General features: G+C 39.0%; 1 protein-coding gene and 1 long non-coding RNA gene across 8 annotated transcripts in view; one reads left to right on the forward strand and one right to left on the reverse strand.

The window, feature by feature from the left end:
- GRIK1 (glutamate ionotropic receptor kainate type subunit 1) overlaps nt 1-26756 on the forward strand; it is a 154082-nt gene that overhangs the window by 111395 nt on the left and 15931 nt on the right. For 4 of the 6 annotated variants that reach the window (XM_083736342.1, XM_083736341.1, XM_083736340.1 and 1 more), the window contains exons 8-12: nt 4338-4445; nt 11765-11878; nt 12361-12564; nt 13520-13743; nt 21536-21654. In XM_083736342.1, coding sequence (XP_083592468.1) covers nt 4338-4445; nt 11765-11878; nt 12361-12564; nt 13520-13743; nt 21536-21654 — 769 coding nt within the window. Of the gene's footprint in view, nt 1-4337; nt 4446-7404; nt 7450-11764; nt 11879-12360; nt 12565-13519; nt 13744-21535; nt 21655-26756 lie in introns of all 6 variants that reach the window. The other 2 variants (XM_083736339.1, XM_083736338.1) reach the window with 1 other exon arrangement.
- The window catches only part of LOC310843848, an 81090-nt gene that overhangs the window by 17705 nt on the left and 36629 nt on the right, over nt 1-26756 (reverse strand). The gene's annotated exons all lie outside the window — the stretch shown is intronic.

Here is a 26756-nt window from a genome sequence, read left to right on the forward strand (position 1 = left end):
AAGTTTATGGTGCCTTTTCCATACCAAGCATGTTAACAATCATCTGAGCAACATTTTCCACGCACAGGGTCTGAAGGTGGATTAGACCACTCTTTTGCAGGGACTAAAACTGCCTTCTGCTGATGCAACTGTCATTGGCAGCTATTAATTAATGCCTGTTTCTGACAAAAGGTAGCTACAGGCATGTCCAAGCACTCGATCGCAATCTACTGGTAGATCTCGGGCATCCTACAGGCTAACTACTTGAAAACTCACAGGCTGCTTTTTTGAACAGAAGGGCCACAGTTGGTCTAGTACAGTTACATAATTACTAGACCCACGGTCATTTAGTTCAGGATGTGGAACTTATTCTGCAACAGCAGCTAGGGATTATTAATTAAAGCAGAGGTCCCTAAACTTTTGGAGCCTAGGGTCACATCTGGAAATCTAAGAAGCTGTCAGGAAAACCACAAAATACCCATTTCACAGGAAAAGTGGTGGAACTTAGAACCTCCCACTTGAAACAAACAACAACAGGAAAAATGTCTGCACCTCTCCCCCAAGCCCAAAACGCATAGAAAAGAAGGCATCTTTTCCACAAAACAGCCCCAACCAATCAACCAACCCTCCAAAAATATTCAGGGTTTTTTTTAAAAAAATGGGAGGGGTGAGGTGCCTTGGCATCAAGGAGGATATCTGAAGGCAGCATGGTGCTCATACTATTTTAAAGTATTTTGAAAATAAAATTCAATATGTGTTTTTATTTTGAGCTCCTTTTATTTCATTGGAATGTGTATGTTGCTCTATATGAAACATGCAGGATTAGTAATAACAAATAAATCAGCTAAAATCAAATTAAACTGCAAAGACAACAGATGTTAAATCCCCAGAACACTGCCAACGTAATTTCTGGTCTTAAAATTTGGTTAAAATAGGAATATATGAAATGTTCCCTGAAGAAAGTGTCAGGAACAAGTGGAAGTTCCAGTATTCTTGGATAGATATCAAGGATGTCTCTCCAAGAACCATCATAACTGAACGAGTCACATACTCTAGTGACTGGCAGGGCACCAACAAGTATGCACCAAGAGAAGGGGAGTCAGTGATTTCTCCTAGGAAAAGGAAACTGCTTGCCCACCCTGACCTCTTTCTGGAGAAGAAGCCCTGTGAAGGAGCCCTGTTAGGGGATTTTTCCTAATCTAGCTTTTACTCTAAAGGCAGTTAAACACTGGCCATCAAGTGTTCACTGATGACACATTCACACTTTGAAATTAGTTCAGAGTAAGATGTTGCTGGGACTTCTGGTCAAATAAGTTAGAATCTAATGCTTAACCCAATTACTTTTGAGCAATTTTATAGATTGGATTACAGCATCTGTAACTACAAAAGTGGACAGTTTATTGCTTATGGAGGGTGTCAGTTAATGAGAAGGGCAGGCCCACCAGCAAGTCAATAGGAAATGTGAGAATATTTTCTGAGACAGAGGTGACAAAGGGTCTGTCAACTGAAAATTGATAATTCTCTGGCAGAACCATCAGGAGAATGACTTTTCAGTGAGAGCTCCTACGATAACTACCATTTACACTCTTGAAGATCCTATTCTGTGAACCTTAAATCACAACAGACCTCTTAAAAATCCCACCCTACTATCCGTAACACTAAAAAAAACCTCTGCAAATGCTACATAAAGGTGCCATGTGATTATGATATTGCTGTGCACATGATAATATTCATTTCAGTAGATTCAGTTCTACAGTTAAAAAAGATGGAAACTTAATCATACTTCTGTCAGTTTTGTGTACACCATCCAGGTTCATAGTAGATAGCGATCTACAATGTGTTTAATGCAGAATAGGAATAAATATATAGCTGAGAGAACCTGTAATTAGAATTGTAAAGCAGACACTGATGAGTTTGCTCTATTATAATATATTGTGAGACTTCCTGGCATTTTTAAGCTATTTCATGAAGGAGCAAGCTAAATGAGGATAATAAAGATTGTCTACACTTGAAAATATATTTTCTTCTAGTGGTGACACAAGTCACTAGGAACTAGCCAAAGGCCAGTTTGCATACACAGACTGCATCTGTACTGGAAGTGTTTTTAAATATGGAATTGTTTTAAAATGCTTACATTGTTTTTAAACATGGAAGTGTTGTTGCTTATTTATTTAATATATTGAACTGTTTGAATATATTGAAGTGTTTTAAACTGTTTTTACACTTTTGTGGTTTTGTGGTTGTAATGGCTATATAATTGCATATTTTATTGTTGCAACCCACCCTGGAACTTTATAGTAAAGGGTGGGCAAGAAATCAAAAAAATAAATACATGATTCATGTATAAAATATTTCTTGCATTAGAAACCATTCAGAGTTTTTAAAAAGAATGCTGCATGAAAGAAACTGCAGTAGTTTGTTGCCTCAGATGGAACAGCAAAGCCCGTGCACTCACTCACTCTCTCTCTCTCTCTCTCTCTCTCTCTCTCTCACACACACACAGAGAGAGAGAGAGAGAGAGAGAGAGAGAGAGAGAGAGAGAGAGAGAGAGAGACCTGGCTGTAGCCAGTGCCTGGTCAATTAATTTATTTTGACATTGAGGCAGAAGCTTCACAAACACCTTTCTTCCCCTTCTTGGCAATAAAAATACAGTACAACTATAATAATGTAAGTAGCTAGTCATTTCTTGTCCTTTTATAAAGTCCCAAATCAGGTGCCTGAAGCAGTCTCCTTAGTCTGCCCAGTGGTAGGTCTGGAGCCTGCTTACAAGTCCACCTCTTAAGCTTAAGCTTTTTCTTAACAACATCTTAAGGCAAAGCTGTTACCTTTGACTCAGGCTGTCACATATATTATTTAACTCTCAGCAGTGATGCAGTTATTCATAACAGATGAGGCTAAGAGAGATATATGTTTGTGTGGGAGCAACAAGAACCAAAAATGTTGGTTGTAGACTTTATGCCCAACTACCAAATCAATCATTTCATTACTCCCAGTAAAAGAAAGGAACTGTTAAGTATGTTTCATGCTACCACATTTGTTAGTGTGCTATGTAACAAGAGAACACACAACCATGTTTTTTGTGGTTGCACCTTATAATGGAACTCTCTCCTGAGTTATATTCACCTAGCATCTTCTTTTAGGCACTAGGAGAAATCCATCTTGTTTACCTGAGGTTTGACAGTTAAAAGTGATTTTTACTGCTCTTTTTGTTTCTGTTAGTTTGGCTGGTTTATATCTTAGGTCTTAATGTTTCTCTTTCTTTGACTCTTTTGGTTAATCAGTATTGGATTGTTTTAATTGCTTTAAGTGCTATCTAATTTGTCAATTGATTTTGTAATTGTTTTGTGTGTGTGCATGGTTTTCTTCTGGACTTTGTAAGTCACCTTAAAAGCAAATTTGGGTGGAAAGTTGAGGCAGAATTTTTTAAAATAAACAAAGTAAATCACCCACAAAACTCCATTCCTGTCTTTCCCACCTTCACCTTTCTACAACTTCTCACAACAATGCATTTGATTTTCACAATTCTCTTCCCTCTGTCCGCCCCTTCATAGGCAAATTCTCCATTATGTGCTCCCACCAAGGGCTATATTAATGCCAGAGCTCAGCCCAGGTATCTGCCTCCATTAGTTAACCATTCAATCCTCAACAAAACTTTTTTTGCAAAAGTTCTGATCTCATATCCTTTCTTTCTTTAGTTCCTTACATGGACACACTGCTGTTTTCAGTAAACTACCCCAGTTGTTCATACTTGACTCCCTTGTATTTTGGTTAAAATGTGTTGGATGTGGGCCAGCTCTATGAGACATATAGTGTGTCCTCTGGAATAGAGCCAGGGGTCACAGTGAAAAACAGATTCTTTAGCACAGTGTTTCCACTAAATTTACAGTCATTCTTGCTTATTCCCTAAAAGCAGAAAAGTGGTTTGTAGATGTCCTTATGGATTCACTGCCGACTGATAGGGTTTCTTTGTGTAATAAATTGGGTTAATGCCTATCACAATGGCATCTCTGTTAATTTTTGTAATCCCGACAGTGCAAAGATTGGGCTGAGACTAGGACATATGACAGCTCGAAACTCTTTGCAACCCCATGAATTGTTTTTGGTTTGAATGTTGTTGATGGATAATGTACCTTGGGGATGTTCCCCAAGTTCCATGCACATGTTGTTTTCTGTCCTTATTATATAACTATTGATAATGCATTGAGTTGAATAAAATCAGAAAATCAATAAAAGAAGATTGGGTTTTTTGGAGTGTTTTTGAAAGGAATTCTACTAAGAAAGAGAGATTATGCGCAATTATTTTTGATGGGCTTGAAAAGTTGAGGCTACACATTATATATATCTCTCTCTTTCTCTAGGCTCGTTGGGATGGTTTGACAGGGCGAATTACTTTCAACAAAACAGATGGCTTAAGAAAGGATTTCGATTTGGATATTATTAGCCTCAAGGAGGAAGGAACAGAAAAGGTAACCAGTTTGGTACCACTGTGTGCATGCTGTGAGCCAGACGGTGCAGACAGCAAGATTTTTATATATTCAAAGGCAGAAAAAACAATGAATATTGGGCACCTTGCTGTACAAATCTCACTGAAATTAATATAAAGTATGAGCATTTTTCTTCTTGTATGCATCTCTGTCATTTCAATGAAGTTTGTTCAACCAGACATCCTTGTGGTGTGCCAATTGACAGCATTATCCTGAAGCCTACACACTTAATAGAAGCAAATAAAAGTGGGCAGTTCAAAAGCTGGTAGTTCAATTTTTATTTACCTCTTGTAGCTCGTAATAATTTCCAAGTAACAACCTAGATATAATACCCTAACCTAATTAGAAGCCACCTACCTGTGCAATTAGCACAAGGAACTGTGTGTTGCACAGGCAGTTCTCCAACCGAATTTAGTAGTAGAGTGCAATGCATAAAGCCCTACAGAGTATGCTGCAAACGTGGTGATAAACAGTTTATCCCCCATTCTGTTCTCCCTACCAAACAGCGGATTGGCAACATAGCAGCTTATTTTACAGGGCTGTATGAATTCCACTTCCACTAATGCACATGCACACTGATAGACAAGGGTCCCTGTTTCTACTCTCCACATCCAATCATCTTTGAATTATGTCTAATGTCATCATTTTATATCCGAAATATTTTTTCAGCTATATAAAGTAACATTCATAGCACCAACCCTAAACTCTAATCTTAACAAAGAAAAAACTGATTCGTATTCCTACTGAAATAAGTGAATTGGATGATACACTTTGGGAAAATATACACACACCTTTGGATCTTCATGCATGCAGAGATGCTGAAAACCAGCTTGTATATAGTTTACTGCTTACCTCTGCCCTGTTTTAGCTATGTTTTGTCTTTTTCAGTATAAGTGAAGCAATGATTATTGCCCCAACCTAGTCATCTCCTCCACACACTGCAGATCCACATGCACAAGTGTCTTGCTACACAGTTGACAGTTCTAGTGATGCACTTTCTGTATGCAAAGGCAGCTGTGGGATTCCATAATGTGGGGAAATGTTGTGAAGATAGGGCAAGAAGCTACAATGCTTAGAGCTGGGGGTGGGAGCAGGGAATTGTCCTTGGCCTTGTGCTGAGTTCCGGAGGTGCTGTACAAGATGAGAGGCAAGACCACACCTGTCAAGGCCAGAGAAAATGTATGGACCTCTGAGTACAGAATCACAGAACTGGAAAGTTGGAAGGGACCCCAAGGGTCATCTAGTCCAACCACCTGCAATGCAGGAATATCAGCTAAACCATATTAAGAGTCTCATGCTCTACTGAGAGTAGGAAGAGCTCTTTTCTTCTGCATGCAGAAGAGAGCATCTGATGCAAGCAACCTACGTCTGATAACAGCTACAGTCAGATGACTGTCCTTTTCTCACCATATCCACAAACAGCTGTACACAGGTGCCTTTCTTACACAGAGGGAATTACTCACAGGCAAGTGTATGTTGGCCAAAGGCATTGCCGCAGCAAAGCCACTTCATGTTTATTAATAGAGTAGCACTTTTTCTACCCCATTCTTAATTGCCCATGTCTGTCCACCTGCTTTGCGAACACTGCATTCTTTGAGAACTATGGATATGATATTTCCCCTTGGGGGCTCAATTACCTCCATGAAGAGCTTTACAGAGTCCTGCCCCCCCCCACTCCAGTATGTGCACAGAGGTACACATAAACACGTTATCTCTGGCATTTTAATAATTGAACAGAAGGAAATAGCTGCAATGGTAATAGGCAAGAACACACAAAAATCCCATTTCCCAGAGTGCCCTGACATGTTGGCATGCCTTTCTGCCCGCATTGAGGGGAGGAAGGGATGAAAACAGGGCTCTGTTAAGCCCTATGGGGATTCTTTCACCTGCAGTGGCTATATCTACATAAGCAAAGATCATGTCATATATATTCTGTTCATACTGCTTTCAGTCAGCTTTTGATTTAAACATCACACCCAAGTGAAAAGGTCAGGCACAGTCATATTTTATCAAGACAGCCTTGAGAAGCCTATAAACAATAGAGCTATCTAAACCCTCTATTTGTTACACAAGATGAAACATAAATAGCCTGCCTTTCTTAATAACATGCCTTGAGAAGCCGGTGGAGTTTTTTTTTCCACTGGAAGAGCAACGTAAAACTACTCCAATCCAGAAAATTTGATTCCGCTTTACAAAAGCAGCTGCAAAGCTATTAAATCTATGTGTTGTGTGACCCCCCATTCAAATTGATCTACTACTGACTAAATTATAGATTAACGAGCCTCTTTATATACCGTATTTTTTGCTCTATAAGACTCACTTTTTCCCTCCTAAAAAGTAAGGGGAAATGTGTGTGCGTCCTTTGGAGCGAATGCAGGCTGCACAGCTATCCCAGAAGCCAGAACAGCAAGAGGGATTGCTGCTTTCACTGCGTAGTGATCCCTCTTGCTGTTCTGGCTTCTGAGATTCAGAATTTTTTTTTTCTTGTTTTCCTCCTCCAAAACTAGGTGCGTCTTGTGGTCTGGTGCGTCTTATAGAGCGAAAAATACGGTAATATGGAACTGGTCTGTTTTTGGACGGGGGGGGGGGGTAGAGATGCTGGGACTCAGTGTGGGAAATCCACACTGTTATCCACAAGCAAAAAATGCATTAGATTTATTTATTTAATTATTTAATCAATCAGGGGGGCTGTTGAGAGAAGAGATGAGGCACTGAATTCATTCTAACATGAGTAAATTTTCTAATTTAGTTAAATGAAAGGTCAGTACTACCAATTACTAAACACAATAATGTCTCAATCCTACAGTAAGTGGTTCTGTAAGTGTACATGCTATGATAAGATTGAAATGAAAATGCTAAGACTATGTAAAACATACAGATTTGCTTTATATTTTGACTGAAGAACTGTTTTGTGTCCCTTTCTGTTCTTTTCTAAATTAAGGCTGCTGGTGAAGCTACTAATAATTTATATAAAGTATGGAAGAAGGTTTGTATATAGACAGATGATGTAAGAAACCTACAGGTTGAGTCTGAAAAAAACTCTTCCTTAGGGTTTTGACAAATGGTCTCCAATTGCAGTTTAGAGACAATAAAAGTCAGTCTTAGAATAAACTATGCTATGTAGCATAGATTTTTGTTAACCACTACATTTTATCTATCCAGTTGTAGAGTGCTGAAGTCACAGTGAGTTTTGGCCACAATCCGCTGAGGAGTCAGTATTATATGTAACAGCTTTCACTTTAGGGTGCAATCCTGCTATTAGCAATGCTCATTTCAAGACCCTGTGGGATTTATACACGAGTAACAAGGCAGCTGGACTGCAGCCTTAATATTTTGCAGTGATACTGGAAAAATAAAACATCTGGAGGGCCGAGGTTGAGGAAGCCTGTTTTAAGAATTCCTTTACAATAATACTGAATAGTGAGATCAGATTATGGGAGTCTGAAATGCTGATTACCTTTCCATTGTATCTGATGGCAAAGTGTACAAAACTAGGACCAAGTTTTAAACACTATCTAGATGTTACACCCTAGTCCAAAACATATGATATAGAAGTACTTTCCATTTATTTTGAGAAAGCTTACTTCCATGTAAATGCCACAATTAAGCGGCACTGTTTGCATGCACTTAGCCTTGCCCATTAAGGAGCTTCTCCAATTAAAAGAGAAATAGTGTATGCATGAGAACAACGTAAGTATTTTCCTATCACAAAGCAGGAAGCTCTCATTGCAGCCCACTTATTTAAACCTAGGATAATGGTTATATATCTTGCAACAATAATTTATATCTATCATCTATCTATCTATCATCTATCTCTCTCTCTATCTATCTAAACTCCAGGCACAGTATTATTACAGCTTCTCATCAATCTCATTATAACCTAATAAAATGCCTAATTATTAAACATATTTTAATAAGCAGTAAGCTAGTCAAAGATTTTTTAAAAACCAATTTTTCTCATCAACTAATGTGTCATGATCTGACATATTGTAACAAATTTATGTGGGCTTTCATCCCCTCTTTTCATTGTTGGTAGTTCAAGTTATTATGCTGAATTAATTTAATCCAAATTCTAATGAATTAAAAAAATACACTGGACGCCATTTGTCATATTTTATGCTTTGAACTTGTCACTAAACTGCAATAAATCTCCTGAATTCACCCTAGTGCTGTGGTACTTTGGTCTCGTTCCTTCAATGCCCTTTTGACCTTTCCCATAACTGTAAGGTTGGCCTACACTCTCATTCCTTTGATGCTAATGTACAGTGTTTATATTGTATTCTGTAAGTTTTGTGACTGTATTGTTCCATTTTTAATTATTTTTTGGTATGAATGTGTTACAATTTCCCATTGTCAACAATTCCACACTCAGTGTAAGTACATCAGGAAACCTACAGAACATTGGTTTGTGGTAGCACACACATTTTACATGTATAACCTGTAGTTCAACCTCTGGTATCTTCAGCCACAACCTATCAGGTTGCAGGGCTGGGAAAAAGCTTTGCCTGAGATTTGATAATTGCTGCAGATTTGAGAATTGCTGAAGAGTGATAGACAGCATCGGACAACATGGCTCATTGGTCTGACTTAATACACAGTAGTTCCTTACAGTTACGACTTTATTGCAAAGACTGCAAAGAAAAAAAATCTGAATCTATGAATAGTGTATCTTCCCCTCACTCCCGGCAAAGCTACATTATTATACAAGTATTTCATTTATTTTAGAATCAATACCACTGAATTGATTTCCTCTGAAAGTGAATGAAAGAAAGCTTATAGTGAGAAAATAAAAATATAGCAATGCTATTCCAAACAAACAGAAGCAAAGAACAGGATCAGATAGTTTGTTTCATGTTGATGCTGACAATCGGCCCCAGAATACTGAAACAAACAAACAACCCAAAAATGGCCATTATTTTTGAGCACAATACTTCAAAGAATATAGCTTTAATCATGAAAATTAAAGCAGGAATGAGGTATCAGCAGGCTGAGGCAGTAAAAACAAAGTAATTTCCTAAGAAAGCTAAGGATAGCCTGCAGGTTTTCACCCACTGAAGACCTGATTTTTTATTATTTCATCTATAGTATAGCACTTTCCTATAATGCCTTGCATACCTGAAATATCTATAACAGCTCAAATAACAATTAAGTATTGTACTTATTACCTCAAGTACAATACTTTTCAGAGAGGCAGTTCACACATTTCACTAATCATCACTGAAGAATCAACCCAAAGATGCTGATGCTGATGGATCTTAAATTCAGAGAGGCCCTGATTTTAAATTATCTTGCCAAAGTCAATATTGACAACTGACAGATAATGGCCTCTTGCCAATTTCTCATTTCAAAAATAGTGCCCATCCAGGCTGAATTAAATCTACTGGGTCATGAGAAAAGCATAATAGAACACTGACAGATCATTGGCAAAATGGAACAGATCTGATGGATCAGGACTGAAATCTGGCAGGAAATTGACAGAATCTGATAGATCACTAGTAGAGCTTGTGTGTTTCTGCTGCTATTTGAGTTGTGTGGGTGTGAATCATTCATTGGGCTGGATCTGAAGATCTAAACTTTTAGACCTTGATACAAAGTCACAGATGCCCCAAATGTGGTTTTACTGGTGAGACCACTAAAATAATGGTCATTGTAGAAGTTCTAATGGTCACCAATGGTATATATAAGATCAGCAAGACACAGATTCAGACAGACAGCATCTTATCTGGCAGTCTTGGTATACAATATTATCAAGTGATCTTAGAAAGCAATTTGTCCAAATTTCACTGGATGAAGCATCAAGAAATCCAGACATGTATTAAGTATGTACTAATATAAATGCTACCTAGCTGGTGTATTTCACTTTCTTTCTTTCTTTCATTCATTCATTCTTTCATTTGTATGCCGCTTTTCCACAAATAACTCATGCTCAAAGCGGCTTACAATAAAGAAATAGGGATGCATTTCAAACGAACTCTACAAAAACAATTTCACAAAAAACACAGCAAAACAAAAATAATAACAAAACCACATGTCAATATTATACGTACAGTATAACAAGATTACTTTAAAAACATGCAGCATCTATTAGCAAAAATAACAAGGGTGCTTCACAGTTTCACCTTAGAAGCAGAAACACCCTCTCCATTCAAGTAAATGCCAGTTGCAGGAATACAATTAATATGCCCATTTTTTGTAATGCAGATGACAGGTACAGGGGATCAAAGCATCCTTTGAGATTATGTGAAGTATTTGCATTGACAGGGAAGTTTTAGCACCAATGATGTAGATAGTGGAGGAGAAGGATTAAACTTATTCTCTCTGACCTGCAGTCCCATTCCCACCCCCACAAATCCACAAACATGGATTTGTGCAATCAACACATCTGCTTTGGCTCTATTCTTGGTTGTTTCACACTGGTCATTGATAGCTATTTTTCTTCCCCTGCAATTCCATTAAAGCCTAAGGGGGTGAAAAACTGAATTCATGCACAGTTGATTTTACAAGTATGTTATTGTTTGCTTTGCAGTTTACATGCATGCCACTAGATGGGATTTCAAATTCCACTGAAATAAGAAATCTGCCTCCTGAATACCTAGGCCTAAAGCACCTAAAAGTCGTCTTGTTACAAAATGCTCTTGGGTTTGGAAAAAAGGCAAAGGCCAGATTTCCCTGCCTCTTTTGTTTTAATTTTCTGAGCTATCACTGATCAGTGGGTCATTTTATTGGTTCTGTCATATACAATAGTCACAAAGTAACTAAAATAAATCTGTACCTTCAGCAGGTTTCAACAGAAGACAAGGGCCAGTGAATATAGCAGCCTATTTCAGCATATTCTATAAACTGATGGATTAGAAAGGAAAGGTTTTCTTACATTTCCACTTCACCTTTACAAAAACAACAACCATGAACTAGACATTTAGAACAGAAATCTAGGTGTTCCACAATGCAGGCTGGTTTGCTTAAACAAAACTATATATTTTTAATATTTTTATACATAACTAATGTAACACTCTTGTGACTAGGCCATCTCAGCCTGCTTTTTAATGAGCAATGTGTTTCCCTCTACTAACAGTACTCATAATCCATCATTTATTATAGGTCTGTTACTTTAAAATGCAACTGGTCTGCTCCTTTAATATCCTATACAACTTGTTTGTTGCTCAATTGCTGTAAAGTACAGTATCGCCTAAAAAAATATATTCCTGGGCAGAACTGTCAATTGCATTTTTTTATATGAACTATCCTTTCCTTAACACAATTAATGAAGGTTGGCAGCCATTTATCTAATTTGTTCTATGTAGATTGGGCTTTGGAACTCAAACAGTGGCCTTAATATGACTGACAGCAATAAAGACAGATCTACCAATATCACTGATTCGCTGGCGAACCGAACGCTCATAGTCACCACTATTTTGGTAAGTTTTGGCATGCGTTGTTGCTACACTTTGTGTATTATCTTTGGTTAATTCACGTTGCCTTACTAACCACTTACTTAATCACTACAGATTTTTGTTCATTCATGAAAGGGGTGGGTGTTTTCAGCCTCAAGAAGCTTTAGCAGGGGAACTTTCCCATCCTACCCTCTCCCTGCACACCCCATAAATCTGCTACAGAAAGTGAGGAGCAGCTAATAAATGCTATAAACAAACAAACAAATAAATGTGAACTTTTCAGGGATCTTTGGGAAGCATTTCAGCTTCTTCACTAAAAATGTATACCAGACTTTTGACTCTGCCATAGTTTTATGCTACTGTGCTATTCTTTATATAGTATTTATTATTCTTAAGTAGCCCGTGTACAATTTTATCAGGCAATTAAGCCTTTCCTGTATTTTATCAATCACAGATGTACTTAAGAAGAATAATTTCTGAGACATGCCTTGTATCTTTTCATGCAGGAAGATCCGTATGTCATGTACAAGAAATCTGACAAACCCCTTTATGGCAATGACAGATTTGAAGGGTACTGCTTGGATTTGTTGAAGGAATTATCAAATATTTTAGGCTTCATCTATGAAGTGAAACTAGTGTCTGATGGGAAATATGGAGCCCAGAATGACAAAGGAGAATGGAATGGAATGGTCAAAGAACTCATCGATCATGTAAGATGGAATCATCTTCTTCATGCTTGTCAACCAGCAATAGCTGGATACATATATTTAAACTAGCAGGCCACTCAGCCTTTTTAAAAATAATAATAATAGACAGAATAACCATTTGAGATGCAAGAAGAATTAGAATGGGAAAGTGTATACTGTATATACATATACTCAGGAAAGAATATGGTTACAGTTTCTGCATAAAAACAATTTTTTCCTACAAAAGCCAAATTTTCTTCACCATGTGGTAAGCAGTTTAGCTGCATCTTATAAGAACTTTGAAGGCTCCGTGTCAACAGCCAAAGAAAGCTGGATAGATCACAAGGAAGTGGAAACTTATGACTACTTTTTCTCCATACATTGATTGGTCCACTGTAACTGTTTATCTTGCCACTTTGCTCCTCTAGGGTATAATCCCCAGCAGCTTTCTTTAGCAGCAGGGAGTCTTCAAAGTTCTTAACAAGCAGAGTCAGCCCATTTCTCATGTGGTGAGCACAATGCATAGTCTAGCTATTATGATATAAACATGGAGACGTCTAATATGTGCACCATTTCTCTTGGAAGCATGGGTGGGCCTATTGTAGCCACAACCGCATGATGCCAAGATTATCTGCAGTGGTACATTTGTATTTCCCACATGAAAGCTTTGCTGTGAAAGTGTCAGTCTGGAAGTCCTATGGAAAAAGGCTGTAACTGCTTTAATGCTTCTTCAAGGCATCACTGCACCACACACTCTGAATTATTACTATGAAATTAACATAGTTTGAATGATGCTATATTTCCTCCCCATTGAGCTTCAATGAGAAAGTTATTTTTCATTTAAATTTTATCAGTGCTACAGTTATGAGCAAATGAATCTTATTTGTGTCAGTACGCTTGAGGAAAGTGGAGAAATAAAAAATGTGGGTAAATTATTATTTTTTTAATGACAATATTATTTTCCAATTTTTGTCCTCAGAAAGCTGACCTGGCAGTTGCTCCTCTCACCATTACCTACGTAAGAGAGAAAGTCATTGACTTTTCCAAGCCCTTCATGACGCTGGGAATCAGTATTTTGTATCGGAAGCCCAATGGCACAAACCCTGGTGTTTTCTCCTTTCTAAACCCTCTTTCTCCTGATATTTGGATGTATGTCCTTCTAGCTTGCCTTGGAGTCAGTTGTGTGCTCTTTGTCATTGCAAGGTAAGTTGAAAGGTCATGTCTAACACTAAGCCACATTAATAACTCTTTTTCTATACATTGTACACTGACCACATACATTATTCTTGTCTCCAAAATAATAATCACATGATATTCTGTGCACTATTCTATACATAATATTGTGAACTCCAGAGCTTTATTATTGTAGAAACAGGAAACAGGAGAATTTGTAGAGCAGATGGGGTTTCTACAGTCAATTGGCATATTAAGAAAGGGTTAAAGGTAAAGGTAAAGGGACCCCTGACTGTTAGGTCTAGTTGCGGACGACTCTGGGGATGCAGTGCTCATCTCCCTTTACTGGCTGAGGGAGCCGGCGTACAGCTTCCGGGTCATGTGGCCAGCATGACTAAGCCGCTTCTGGAAAACCAGAGCAGCGCACGGAAATGCCATTTACCTTCCCGCCGGAGTGGTACCTATTTATCTATTTGCACTGCATGCTTTCAAACTGCTAGGTTGGCAGGAGCAGGGACCGAGCAATGGGAGCTCACCCCGTCACGGGGATTCAAACCGCTGGCCTTCTGATCAGCAAGCTCTAGGCTCTGTGGTTTAACCCACAGCGCCACCCTGTAACCTAAGGGTTACTATTACCATATTAAGAAAAAAACAATACGTTTTTAAATGAACACTTAAAGCTCCTTTACATGGCATCACTACATGGCTAAAAATAGCCAGAGTTAACAAGAACAAAACAAGAATATGTGGGGGAAGGGATGGGGACAACGACAGGGGGATGTACCTTTCTACTCCATACTAAACTGCAAAATTTCCCTTTGGTGCCAATATTTCTGCAATGTGGTAACGTTGTCAACACTCTACTATATTAGCACTTCTTGGCATCCCTCTACGCAGTGTGTATGGAGGTGGTGGGCTACCCAGACAACAAGACCCCCATCTCGGTCTCACGGATGTTAGCACTATGCATGAGGTCACCTATGATGGTGCAGTTGAGAATAGAAGGGCTTCACACTGTCTCTTGACTTGACTATGGCCAGGATACGCAACATGTCACATGCACTTGGGGAGGGACTGGCAACTAGATATACAGCTGGAGTTACTTTGTACTATAGTCTCTCTCGGCAAGGCATTTAACCAGCGCTTTCCAAACTATAACTGAGGGAAACATGAGATGCTTTGGATTTTTTATTAGATATTTTCAGTGGTCTTCCCTCCCACTTCCTGATTCAACCCTCTGTGTCTTCTACAAAGCCTTTACTGAAGGTCAGGGCATCTTTGGCCTGGATAATGTGATGAAGCTTGTACAATCTACCTCCCCTCATTTTGAACAATTCCCTTCCCTCCCCCACACACATCCCAAGCCTTTCTTGGGAGGGGGGTGTCCCCTGACCACCAGAAGAGAGACTTTATGGTTGTGCAGCACAGCCCAAGATAAATAATGAATGGACATCATCGGGCCCGTGCAGAGTTTGTCTGAGGCCCAAGGCAATCTTGTTATTGGCATGTCAGCATAACTTCAGCAGGCCGAACAGGACTCCCTGACTAGCTTAGTCCTCCAAAGCCCAGGGCAAGTGTACATAACTAAACAATGTCTTGCTGAGGCACACTGTCACAAGCAGAGTGTTGGTTTGCTTCAAAGACCACTTGCAATACATTTGCAGCAATTTCAGGTGCCACCTGAACTGTTTGTGCTCTCTAGAACATTTCCCAGACTCTTCCACAGTATGTGGGGATTCTGTAGCTGGCATACTGATGCAGAGAAGTTCTTTACAAAGCAAAAAGTTTGGAAACTCCTAGGCTACATCATAGTACTGTGAATAAATCAATTTGGTTCAACCAAAGTGATTTTCAAAGTGGATCTGCTATCAAACTGTACTTTTCAGGGATGTTTCATACTTTAAAATGAACAGTTAGAGCAAAATATCCAAAAACCATATTCAACTTAGTTGTACGTGTGACAGAGAGAAAAGCAGAGAGTGAAATTAATGGTCTGGTTTTCCATGCAAATCCTAAACAAGGCTGTTGCAAGTGCAGCCACTGTTTACAGTCATAAACTCTGGCAAACTCTGCTCACTGTACCATGAATAATAGATTTGACTCTGCATGGACCATGAGCTCATACATGACTAATAACAATCTGACCATCGTTGACAGATTTCTTTTGTCTTCTGTGTAATGAGCCAAGACTGAAACTAGCTCTAGTCTCTAAGAAAAAGATGGATGAAAATAAGTAACCTGCAACTTCCTCTCTCTTGGGCTTGATTCAGCAATGTCAACACAAGATGCTCTGAATGAATGCCAATCTCCAAACGTTGACATACCCACCTAGTTGTAATAGCTAGATATGAGCATTTTTTGTTATTATTACCAGCTTTCTCTTCTAGCAAAGTGTTTGTGTCCTCAACAGTTATCTGAGAAGCAGATACTTAGCAGTATTTTCCTAGCATGGAGATGAAATGATAAGAAAAGCTTCTGCCAGGCATGAGCTCTTTAGGACGCAAAAGTTCTAACAGAAAAGAAAGGTGGAATCTCTAATGCTTCTTACCTTTCATATCAGAACAAAATGTTTAGATGCTTCTCCAGTTATTTGGAGACGCTTTACAGATATTAAATGCTTTTAACATTTTAGAATTTTCAACGGACAAGCGAAATGTCCAGACAACAGGTCAGGGGGCCATGAATTGCTAACTAGAATAAAAAAACACCACACAGGCATCTCTGCAAGCTTATTTCTTTTTTTGTAATTTTTAAAATCAGTTTTCCAATATACTCCCAATAATAGCCAAATTATAACAATAACAATTAATTCCCTAAGACAACAGCTACATAATTAATGATTTCCATTCAGGATTTTATAATATATAAATTTATAACGCTTCAAGTGAGGAACTCAAACTATTATCTTTATTCTGCCCTTAATGGTGGCATACGAGGGTTTTTGCCAGGCAAAGTGCTTTTGCACTCAGCGCCTCTCTACCTCCCACATTCCATGCCAGACCGAAAGCCAGGTACCAAAACGAATTGCAAGTGAAGCCCATTCCCCTATCCCCCATCCCTGAGGGGAATTTGCAATGATGATTTACCCTCTGTCATCCTTTTCGCTCATCGATGATCCCCCGCTGTCATGGGGGCTGCCTCCATTAAGGCAGGCAGGACCGGAAGCCCTCTACAAACTTATTTCTGAGAATAATTGATTTTCTTCATTTAAAATTATATTTTCTTCTATTTTCAATATACCTCATTTTTATAATATGCTCACAGATATGCACACATGCACAAAAACACCCTTGAGAAGTTGTACTTGCTATTATTAGATTTCTTCTCAGCGCATCACCACAAGATCTCCAGGTGGGTTACAGCAATGCCAAAACACAATATTACAATCAGCCAAAACAATTTACAATCAAAAGAACCTAAAAACATCTTTTTCAGGTGTCAAAGGCTAGGGCTACGAGATATGTATTCAGCAAATAACTAAAGCTATATGATGAAAATGCCAGAGCAGCTTGATGGGGAGGTAATTCCACACATTAGGGGCTGCACAGAGTTTTCCCTTTTGCAGACTGCCATCACCCTGACCTTCTGAGGGTGATGGAGCTTCCAACAGATCTCCCATCACTGATCTTAGCACCCAAGAGGGTCTGTATAGAAGGCTGTCTTTCAAATACGTAGCTAGCTATACTCATAAATGAACTGCTTTTTGAAAAACATCTCAATTACCCCTTTGCGTGTGGCCTCACCAACCTCTCCAGTAGTGAACAACGGGCAGTGGGGTTGAACCACTCACCTGAACTCTCTCTGGCTGAGTCGCTGCAGAACACCAGGGGGAGAGGAAGAGAAGGGAGCCAGGCAGGCATGGTCAGCATGGTGCAAACACACCAGCGAAGCCAATCCAGTGCTCTGGCCTGTGCATTTGCTCTAGGCCAACCTTACTGCTGCCTCCACCTCTTTGGGTCAGTATGCAGCAGCAACTCAGCTGGAAGGAGGTAAAATGAGCAGCACAGCCCCACTATGTTCTCTGCTGCTGCCCTGCATAGAGAAATGGAATCCACAGAAGTATTTTCAGAACTGTGAGCTATGATTTTAGACAAAAATAACTTTGGGATATATTATACAATGATTATCAGCACATGCTCACTTTGGGAGAAAAGATGGCTAAGGAGCTAAGATAACAGAACTCAAATTACATTTTTTTTTAAAAAAATGCCAGAACATTCTACTTATACTTCCAAATTGTTTTTTATCTTCCAAAGCTATGATTCTTTTTGCCATTCATTGGTGATATCCATTGTCATAGATTTTCTTGATCTTTTGTGTTCCAGATGTGAACTACTTTCCACATGAAATGCCTAAGCTATTACAGCAGTGCAATATAAATGGAAAAGCCATTTGTTTCTAATAATACAAAGCTTTTAGAAGCAAATTATATTGGGATTATTCTGTGGGCCTTTCTCAGTCCAAGAAATGTGCCACTTTGTGTGACTGTATTTCTTTTCATTATGTCTTCATTATGTTAAAGAAATCATTTTAACATAATATATTTGGAGTGTAGTTCAGTAATTCTAACTTGTTGTCCATTTTAAGAAGCCAGTATCTGAGCAACACAGTCACACTTTACTTGCATTTTTGCAAACATTGCTATATTGCTTATGCAACCCTAGCACAAATGCTTTGCTTTTTAATACTGAATGCAGTATTAATAGGACATAAATGCACATATGTGGAGTGATAATTGGTTGTCTTCCTAGGGAGCCTATTGTTTGTGCCAGAATTGGAAAATTTTAGACATCATGCCTGCACTTTTTTTATAGAATGGGGCATCTAGTGGTAGATTCGATTCTGCAAGAGGGTCTTGAAGTCTAAAGAAAGGAGGGGAGGTTATGTGATGTCCTGCAGCCTTGTGGGTGGTTTAACATATTGTTAATGCTGCTAAAGGATGTTATGTATGCATACTATTATGCCTAGCCGCAGCGACTGACTTCCGCCAAATTAGAATTTAATCCAATTTGATGTATTTCTTTCACAGCAGCCTCCTGCACAATATGTTAAGAGCCTCAGGCTTGCACTGAGGTGAACAGAGGAAGGTGAATTGGATTAGGTTTCAAATGCCAATTGCTCTCAATATTTAAAGGGCATTTATGTCTTTTATTTATTTTTACATTTATCATAACTATATAACAGTGATTGCCTCACATCTTAAAAACAGCTAATACTACCTCAGATTGATGACTTTTAAAAAGGAAATAAAAGCTAGAAGCAGTGATAGTGACCAAGGACGCAACAAAATATACTGTACTTTTTGCTGGATACATCAGTCTGAAACAATGTTGTTGAATGTTTTCCTATGGTTGATGGAACATGCATTCAGTAAATCTAACTGAATCAATGTCAGTTCCAAATTGAGGTGAACTTGACCTGCAACCAAGATCCAGCCAATGAGGTTTACCCAATGTCAGTTCTGTAGGTCTGCCTTCTGCTTCCTGTAGGACAGCCCTGCTGTTGACAGGAAATGCAATAGAGTATGCCACATAACATAATTTGCCTTGAATCCCAACTTGGAAGAAAGACAGAATAATAATATTAATAATAATAATTGGAGTGCATCTTTATCTACAAGGTCTGAAGGAAGTTGCTCCTACTCAGCATTATGGGTTATATTTCATGATAGTCCTACTCAGAGAAGACCCACAGAAGTTAATTGACATGACTAACTTAAGTTCATCAATTTCAATGGATCTGCTTTGAGTGGGAATTAGTTGAATACAACCCTGCGGTTTTTTAAACATAGATTATAGACCAGTTTAGACTGGGTTTTCGAATTCAGTTGGACTTAACTATTTCCCCAGCTCCTTCCCCCAGTGCATGTTGTCTGCCATAATCATTTGCTCTCGAGAGAACTCCATACTGTGCTAGTATTGTCCATTGCTGTCATTTTGAGTATAATAAGCATGCAGTGGGGGAGCCAACAATAAGTAGGCAATGGATAGCAAGGGACAGCAGGTAGGTCAGCTCATTTAAAACTGTCATATGAGCAGGTGTAACTCTTGCCTTGAGGGCAGATAGAGCTCTGATGCTCAATTAGACTCAATGCTGCTATTCTTGTGCTTTAAATACAAGGACTTGGGTTTTTTTAATGGGACTTTATATAATGCATGTATTTTTTCCCTTGAAGCTATATTCTGCATCTTGTGTTACAGTTTTTTTTAAACTATCTATTGTACCAATAATGATGATGTTATTTAACTAACAGCATCCTAAACTAAAAACTGTTTCAATTAGTGCCTTCATTATTATCAGTGTTCATTGCTTCAAGCCTAGCACAGCACTCTAGTTGCAAGAGTGCATAAATTCAAAGCTTAATTATATTGTTAAAACAGCAATTAAAATGTACTGGCATGACATTGTCAATTAAAGCCATATTCATAAACATCACAATAAAAGTATGCCCTACAGCTGCGATAATCAGCAACAGGCAGGATTCTGTGGCTAGGACAGTCTTAAAATAATTTTGTGAAGTATAGATCACAAAAAGAATACAGTGTCCATTTTCTGCAAGAACTGAGGGTATCCGTTTGCAAAAGGGTAATTTATAATTTCTTCCACTGACCCCTATAATACTTGATCACAAGAACTCCTTCACAATATCAACCAACTGTATTAGCCATTTCATTTCTAGAAACATGTGTCATAGATCAGCAAGTAGAAACAGATTTTTATTATTTTTTGCGTAGGAATGCAAAACATACAGTGGTACCTCGGGTTACATATGCTTCAGGTTACAGACTCCGCTAACCCAGAAATAATACCTCGGGTTAAGAACTTTACTTCAGGATGAGAACAGAAATCGTGCGGCAGTGGCGCAGCAGCAGCTGGCGGTCCCATTAGCTAAAGTGGTGCTTCAGGTTAAGAACAGTTTCAGGTTAAGAACGGACCTCTGGAACGAATTAAGTATGTAACCAGAGGTACCACTGTACAAGAGTTAGGAAAAGCCTTGCATCTGGCATTGCTGGGATATATGTGTGAAGCTCCTGCAGAAAGAGAAGATGAGAAGAGTACCTATAAACATGAAAGGGGTGTGTGTGGTGGGCGAGGTCCACTTATGAATCCATGCCATGTACTCAAATGTTCGGAAATATTTCACCCCTTCACAATGTATGTATGTGATCAGCATAATCCTGGTATTCACAACTGCAGTATGAAGCGTGAATTGACCCTAATTTGTGGCACCACAAATATACACATCTGAATAGTGAACTGGATGGAAATGATCCAAACATTTATGTGGATCAATTCCTTTTCCAGAAATCAAGCTGTTCAGGCTGAAGTCCCTTACTTGGGATCAAGTCCCACTGAACTTGAGGCTTACTTCTGGGTAGGCATGCATGCGGTTGCACTGCCTGCCTGGAGAAAGCTGAGAGCAAACTGGAGTGCATTTGGCAAGAACAGATCTGAGGCAACAGTTTTCTCTGCATCACAAAGAGTCTTCAAAACTATAGTTCAAGGGTCACCTGGAAAGCAAGTATTTGGAAGCAGTTTCCCTTCTCTTTGAAGAGTGTGCTGGGCTTATTAGAATCAAAGTAGAATTATAGTTAAGGCATGTGACTGACTCTGGTGCTCTAAAACCTGCCTGCTGCATTGCCAAGCTGCCTTGGAACTTCCATGCTGTGGCTGTACATTTATGAATATGGCCTTAATTTTCTTCTTTTTTGTTTTCCTCATTAATCTTTGCATTTTGTGCATTGTTCAGCAGGTTTGCTGGTGCTGTCTGTATTTTTTTTTTAATCTGATGTTTACAAAGTGTTTCTGTTAACTACCACAGGTTTACACCCTATGAGTGGTATAACCCCCACCCGTGCAACCCTGACTCAGATGTGGTGGAAAACAATTTTACTTTACTTAATAGTTTCTGGTTTGGAGTTGGAGCTCTCATGCAGCAAGGTACACCGGTTACACCTCATTACTGCACACATCCCACAGTCTGCTCAAGAGCTTCTGTGCTGGTAAACTCCACCATTTGTAGCTCTAGAATATACTGTAAAACCTGATCTAGACAAGAGACATGCAACAACACTGTATATATTAACAATTAAAAAGGGGGTCCGGGGAAGAAATTAAAACTTTTAAAATCCAAAGTAAATCTACTGAAGGAAAGCATGCAATAAAATGCAAAGTTTGTTTTTTATATCACATGGTTGTACTTTGATAGGCAAAATCTAAGGATCAAGATGGCTTTGGTGTTGTTTTCACTGAAAGTAGTAATCTATATGAATCAAACTACAGAAGAAAATAATTTTCAATTAGACTTCATGCCATTTTAAAACACTGATAACGCAAGGTGGTTTGTTTTTTTTAAGGGCCACAATACATTTTGTGGGAATCATTATTTCATGAGCATTTGTCAAACTTCTATTGCTTAAAAATCCCCAAACTTAATTAATCACTTTTCTGCAGGTCTTTATGGTTTTGCCTCTTGTAAATGCATCCAGCCTTTGACACCCACAACGTCCTAACAGCTGTTGATTCTGGAAACTGCACAGAGATGCTCATTTTACAATGAAAGGAAATGAGGTGCAATAGACGTGAAGAATCAGCGGTGCATATACTAACCATGTGTGTATATGATGTGTTCATTCTGAGGCTCCCATTAATAAGCTTTTGCCTCTATGTGAGGTGCGTGTTCAGAATATATGTTTAATCATTGTGAACCCCCTCAAAAAACCACACACTGAGAAAATCATGAGAATAGTGAAATATTTTAATAAAGGCATGCAAGTGAAAACACCCCTAGATCAACTCAAAGAACAATTAATATGAGGAATAACAAATTGGGGTTGAGTAGAAATCAAACATCACAATTTCATAAGCCTGATTTTCTAACACCAGTGGGAATTTGGCCATTGATTCTGTTCCCTGTAGTATATTAGGCATTTATTGGGCTAAGTGGGAAGGGGGGCAGATGTCAAGCACAGATACTCATAGAATGGATTCTATCCAAGATGAATTGAAAAATCAGCTTCTTGTCCCAGTTTGTCAGTAAAACACAGACTAAGGTTTTACAGTATTGGACAGGTCTATAGTTGTGAATGCTTTGTGTGTGCAAGTGCCCAAATACGTTGTGTTCTGAATGGCCTGCCATTTTTGGAGTTTACCATCATCCACAGCAAACTGTGGGATGCCGTGCCTACTAGTTACCACTACCTTGGGTACATGACAGTCAGCCCCAACCAGACTCTGCTTGTCTTTGAAGAAGCTTTAAAAGCAAAAAACCAAAATTGTAAGTTGAAGCAAATGTTTCCATGTACAAACTTGTGGTACGTGTGGACTGTAAGTGCACCATCATTAACATGTAGAGTCTGAACAAGAGATGAATGGTTGCTAACCTCTGCATCTATTGTTATGCTCTTTCTTGTTAACAGAAGCTGCTTGTTGTGCTTGATTGGAAGCCACTGGTTTATTACATTTTAAAATGTGATGATCAGACTTTCTCTTTTCTACAGAGCGTGAGCAAAGTCTGGATCAGGATTGGCTGTCATGTCTGCCATAAAAAGGCACTAGAGAGTCTTCAGCAAGTATTGTCTGACTCTGGTTCTTAATAATAGCATTATTTTCTCACACCTCTTATTTAAGTTCTCTATACAAATACAGCATATTTTATTTGAAAGGTTATACTTGGCAAATTAATTGACAATGTATAGAAAGCTACACAGGTCATGGCTCCCACCTTACTAGCCTATTTAATGACAGTGAAATTTCTCTGAAATGAGTACAGCGTGCTGCTTTGAAGAGCAATATCTTAGGAATGAAATAAGGCTAAGGCTGCAGTCCCATGTCCATTTATCCCCCTAAACTCAATGACACTTCCTTTAGACACATATAGTATTTTAGTGTCACAACACAAGCCTGTGCTTGGTAACAAAATCGCAATAATAATAGCAATAGTAATAATAATAAAAGAATAAAAAAGAGAACTCCATAGGGCTTACACAAGAAAAAAAACCAAACCATGAATGTGATCAGGCTGTTAAGCATATTTTGAATCTTAGGTCCCCTGAAGAAAACCTTCTGATCCAGCAATTTTCTCTATGTGCCACAACTCTGATGCACATATAGAACTCCTAATTCACATGTGCTTTAACTCATGCACTTCACTGGGATGAATGGGGCAACAATAAAGCTCTACACTTACAGGTCTGCTCCCCTCAAAAAGATTACTAGGGGAAATTGCACATAGAAGAGCTTCATGTATGCATCAGAGCTTGCATGAGGATCTGGACTGAGGCAAAAGACAGCAATGATTTCTCTTGAATATCTTGTAAAAAGATCTGTATGCTACCCAAGTAGGTCTAAAGGTGTTCATTCTTTAGCTGTGCTGAATCAGCAATCAAAATTTGTAAGTCATCATGGTCCTGTGAGCCAATTGCTTGCCTTCAGCTTCTTACTTGCTTAAGGCAGTTGCTGATGGTGTCCACTGACACTTTACAAGCTCAGCAATTTTCAACCTAACCAAATCTAAAAGAGGTAAAATGCAGACTTTCTGTTTTCACTCAAGCAACTGAGTTTCCTTATGATAGAAAATCAGAGGAGAGAAAGAGAAATTAGAATTAGCTAGAGGTTGAAACCTTTCAAAACTTCTCAGTATTTTATTGTGGAACACCTATCTAGGAAACCAATTTTCTAGATTATTCTTCCAAGTTGCAATGGTTTCTGAAATGTAGGTAGCCATTATTACCATCTATATTCATTAAAATGTGGCATTACATCAGTGTCTACCTAATTTATATTCCTTTGCTGAGCTTTTAGTAAATAATGTTTTCATGAAGAACTGAATCAGCACTCTTTGCAGCTGCTTCTTGTGCTGGTTTAGATCAGCTGCAGATCAAATCTAAGGGCATCACCCCTGGAAGACTTGGTGTGTGTAAAAATAAATTGTATTGTTGGAGTGCCAGGAAAAGAATTATAGTGGAGATAAAGATACTGGTTTTAAAAATAGCATTTCTGAGATTAATAGAAAGCTTTGGCTGCAATCCTACATCTACTCACTGGAAGGTAAGTCATGTTAAATTCAGGAAGGACTTGCTTCTGAGTAATGAGGAGTACAATCCCATTAAACAGTCACTATCCAGCTCTTACTGTAGACAACTAGTGACCCTGGGCTGAGATGATCATCCATATCCAAAACAAAACAAACAAATCCATTTAGTTCAGTGGTACTCGGCTGAGTATTGCTCTTTAGCTGCATATCTGCACTGGGTGCACACATGGAAGATTGCCTCTATGTGCAGATCTTTGCTGTATCAGGCTGTTAATTTTTAAGCAGCTCTGCATGTGCCATAAATATGCAGATCCCAATCCAAAACCCAAGCAATATGTCAGATTACCAATCTCATTTACAAAGAAACGTGTGTTTGGCAAGTATTCCCCATAAAATGGAAGTTATCATTCCATGTATGTACATAGAATACAACACAAAATGAAAGAATAGAATCAGAGGCACCCACTTAACTCTAAGTAATTGGAGCAAATTCCCATCAATTACGCTCAAAATGCCTACATCAACATGCTTGGAGCCTTGACTCATTCTTAGCACAGACATATTGATATAAAGAGAAGTTTTATTTTTCAGCTATCATTTGGAAAATGATGGTCCTTTTCCAGCCATACAGTTTATAAACTAATAAATCTGCCAAGGCCATTGATCTTTTGTATTCATCTCACATAACTGTCTTAGAAGGCACAGCACTTCAGTGCCAAAAAATGTTTGCTGAACAAATTGTATCAAGTGTTTAGTATCCAGCTCAAAATTTGACCACATGCTGATGTATGCTTTAGTCCAATAAGCATTTAAGCATGTACTTTGACTCAACTGTAAATTCAGTAGGAGCAGAGACTTGCAGTTGAAGAGAAGATACACAAATGTGATTTCCCAGCTGAAACTAAACAGATGAGCATACAGACCCTGCCCGGTTCCTTGTTCTCTCCCTTGTTGCTACATCCCCCTCCTATACCTGGTGAAAATTAGCAAAGCTCTCTACTGGCTGGTTCCCAGAATGGGGAGCCACACTAGATGTGATGCTAACTGTGTTGATGAACTTGGTGTGCTCAGTTTCTATTATGCAAATACAGGGTCAACCCAAACAGGAATGAGACAACTGTTTTGGGCTGTGGTCATAGGAACGCAGTGAACTGTCCCAATCCCAAGTGCCCCCAACTCATCTCATTATTGGCCAGTGGTCCTGCTGCCGCTGCTGCCAACACCGCTAGATGCCTGTCTGCCCCCTAGCAAGATAAAGGTCTGAGCCACCCACTCCACGGTGGGGGAAAGCATTGGAAAAACATTAAGTAACTTTAAAGCATCTTTTGAAAAGTTTGTAAGTTTAAACAGCCTCTCTCCTGGCCACTTTTGACCCTTCCACATAGTGAGGCACTGAGCCAAGGGGCAGGAGGAAAGAGGGAGGCAGATAAACCTCCCTCTAGTGATGATGCTGCTAATGCATTTTTTGGAGAAGAACACAGGGGGGAGAAGACATGGGGAAGCGCAGGAAGAAGAGCATCATCGCTGTTGCTGCAAAGAGAAGGATGGGAGGGTGAGAAGAGGTGGCATGGCAGCAATATTTCTGCCTGCTTCAGGTGGCACAATCCCTTGTTCCAGCCCTGTATAATAGCTGCTACAAGGAAGCCTGAGCCCACCTTGCACCCATGAGTTTAACAATGTGTGCGAGTATTAACTTCATGTCTACGTTTTGCCCAGAAGCTGAAGGGCACTTTGTTAATTTTCCCAGGATAAAGCAGGAATAGGAAGGGGAAGCAAGCAAGTACGAGAAAGGCAAAGGGAATGTGCAGGAGAGGGCCGTGCAAACATCTTGAATCAGTATTTGATTTGCTAATAAGCTTGTCTGTCAGCTCAGCCATGAAGAATAGACTGACTTCATGGTGCTTCAAGAAAACTTTTAATAATATTTTCCGTGCACTGAAAGGCTATGCAGGGCAAACAGGGCTGATTCTGACATAACATTTTGACCTGACAGTGATGTTGAAGTGGT

Source organism: Podarcis gaigeae (genome assembly GCF_964106915.1).
Source record: "Podarcis gaigeae genome assembly, chromosome: 4".
NCBI classification, from domain to species: Eukaryota; Metazoa; Chordata; class Lepidosauria; order Squamata; family Lacertidae; genus Podarcis; species Podarcis gaigeae.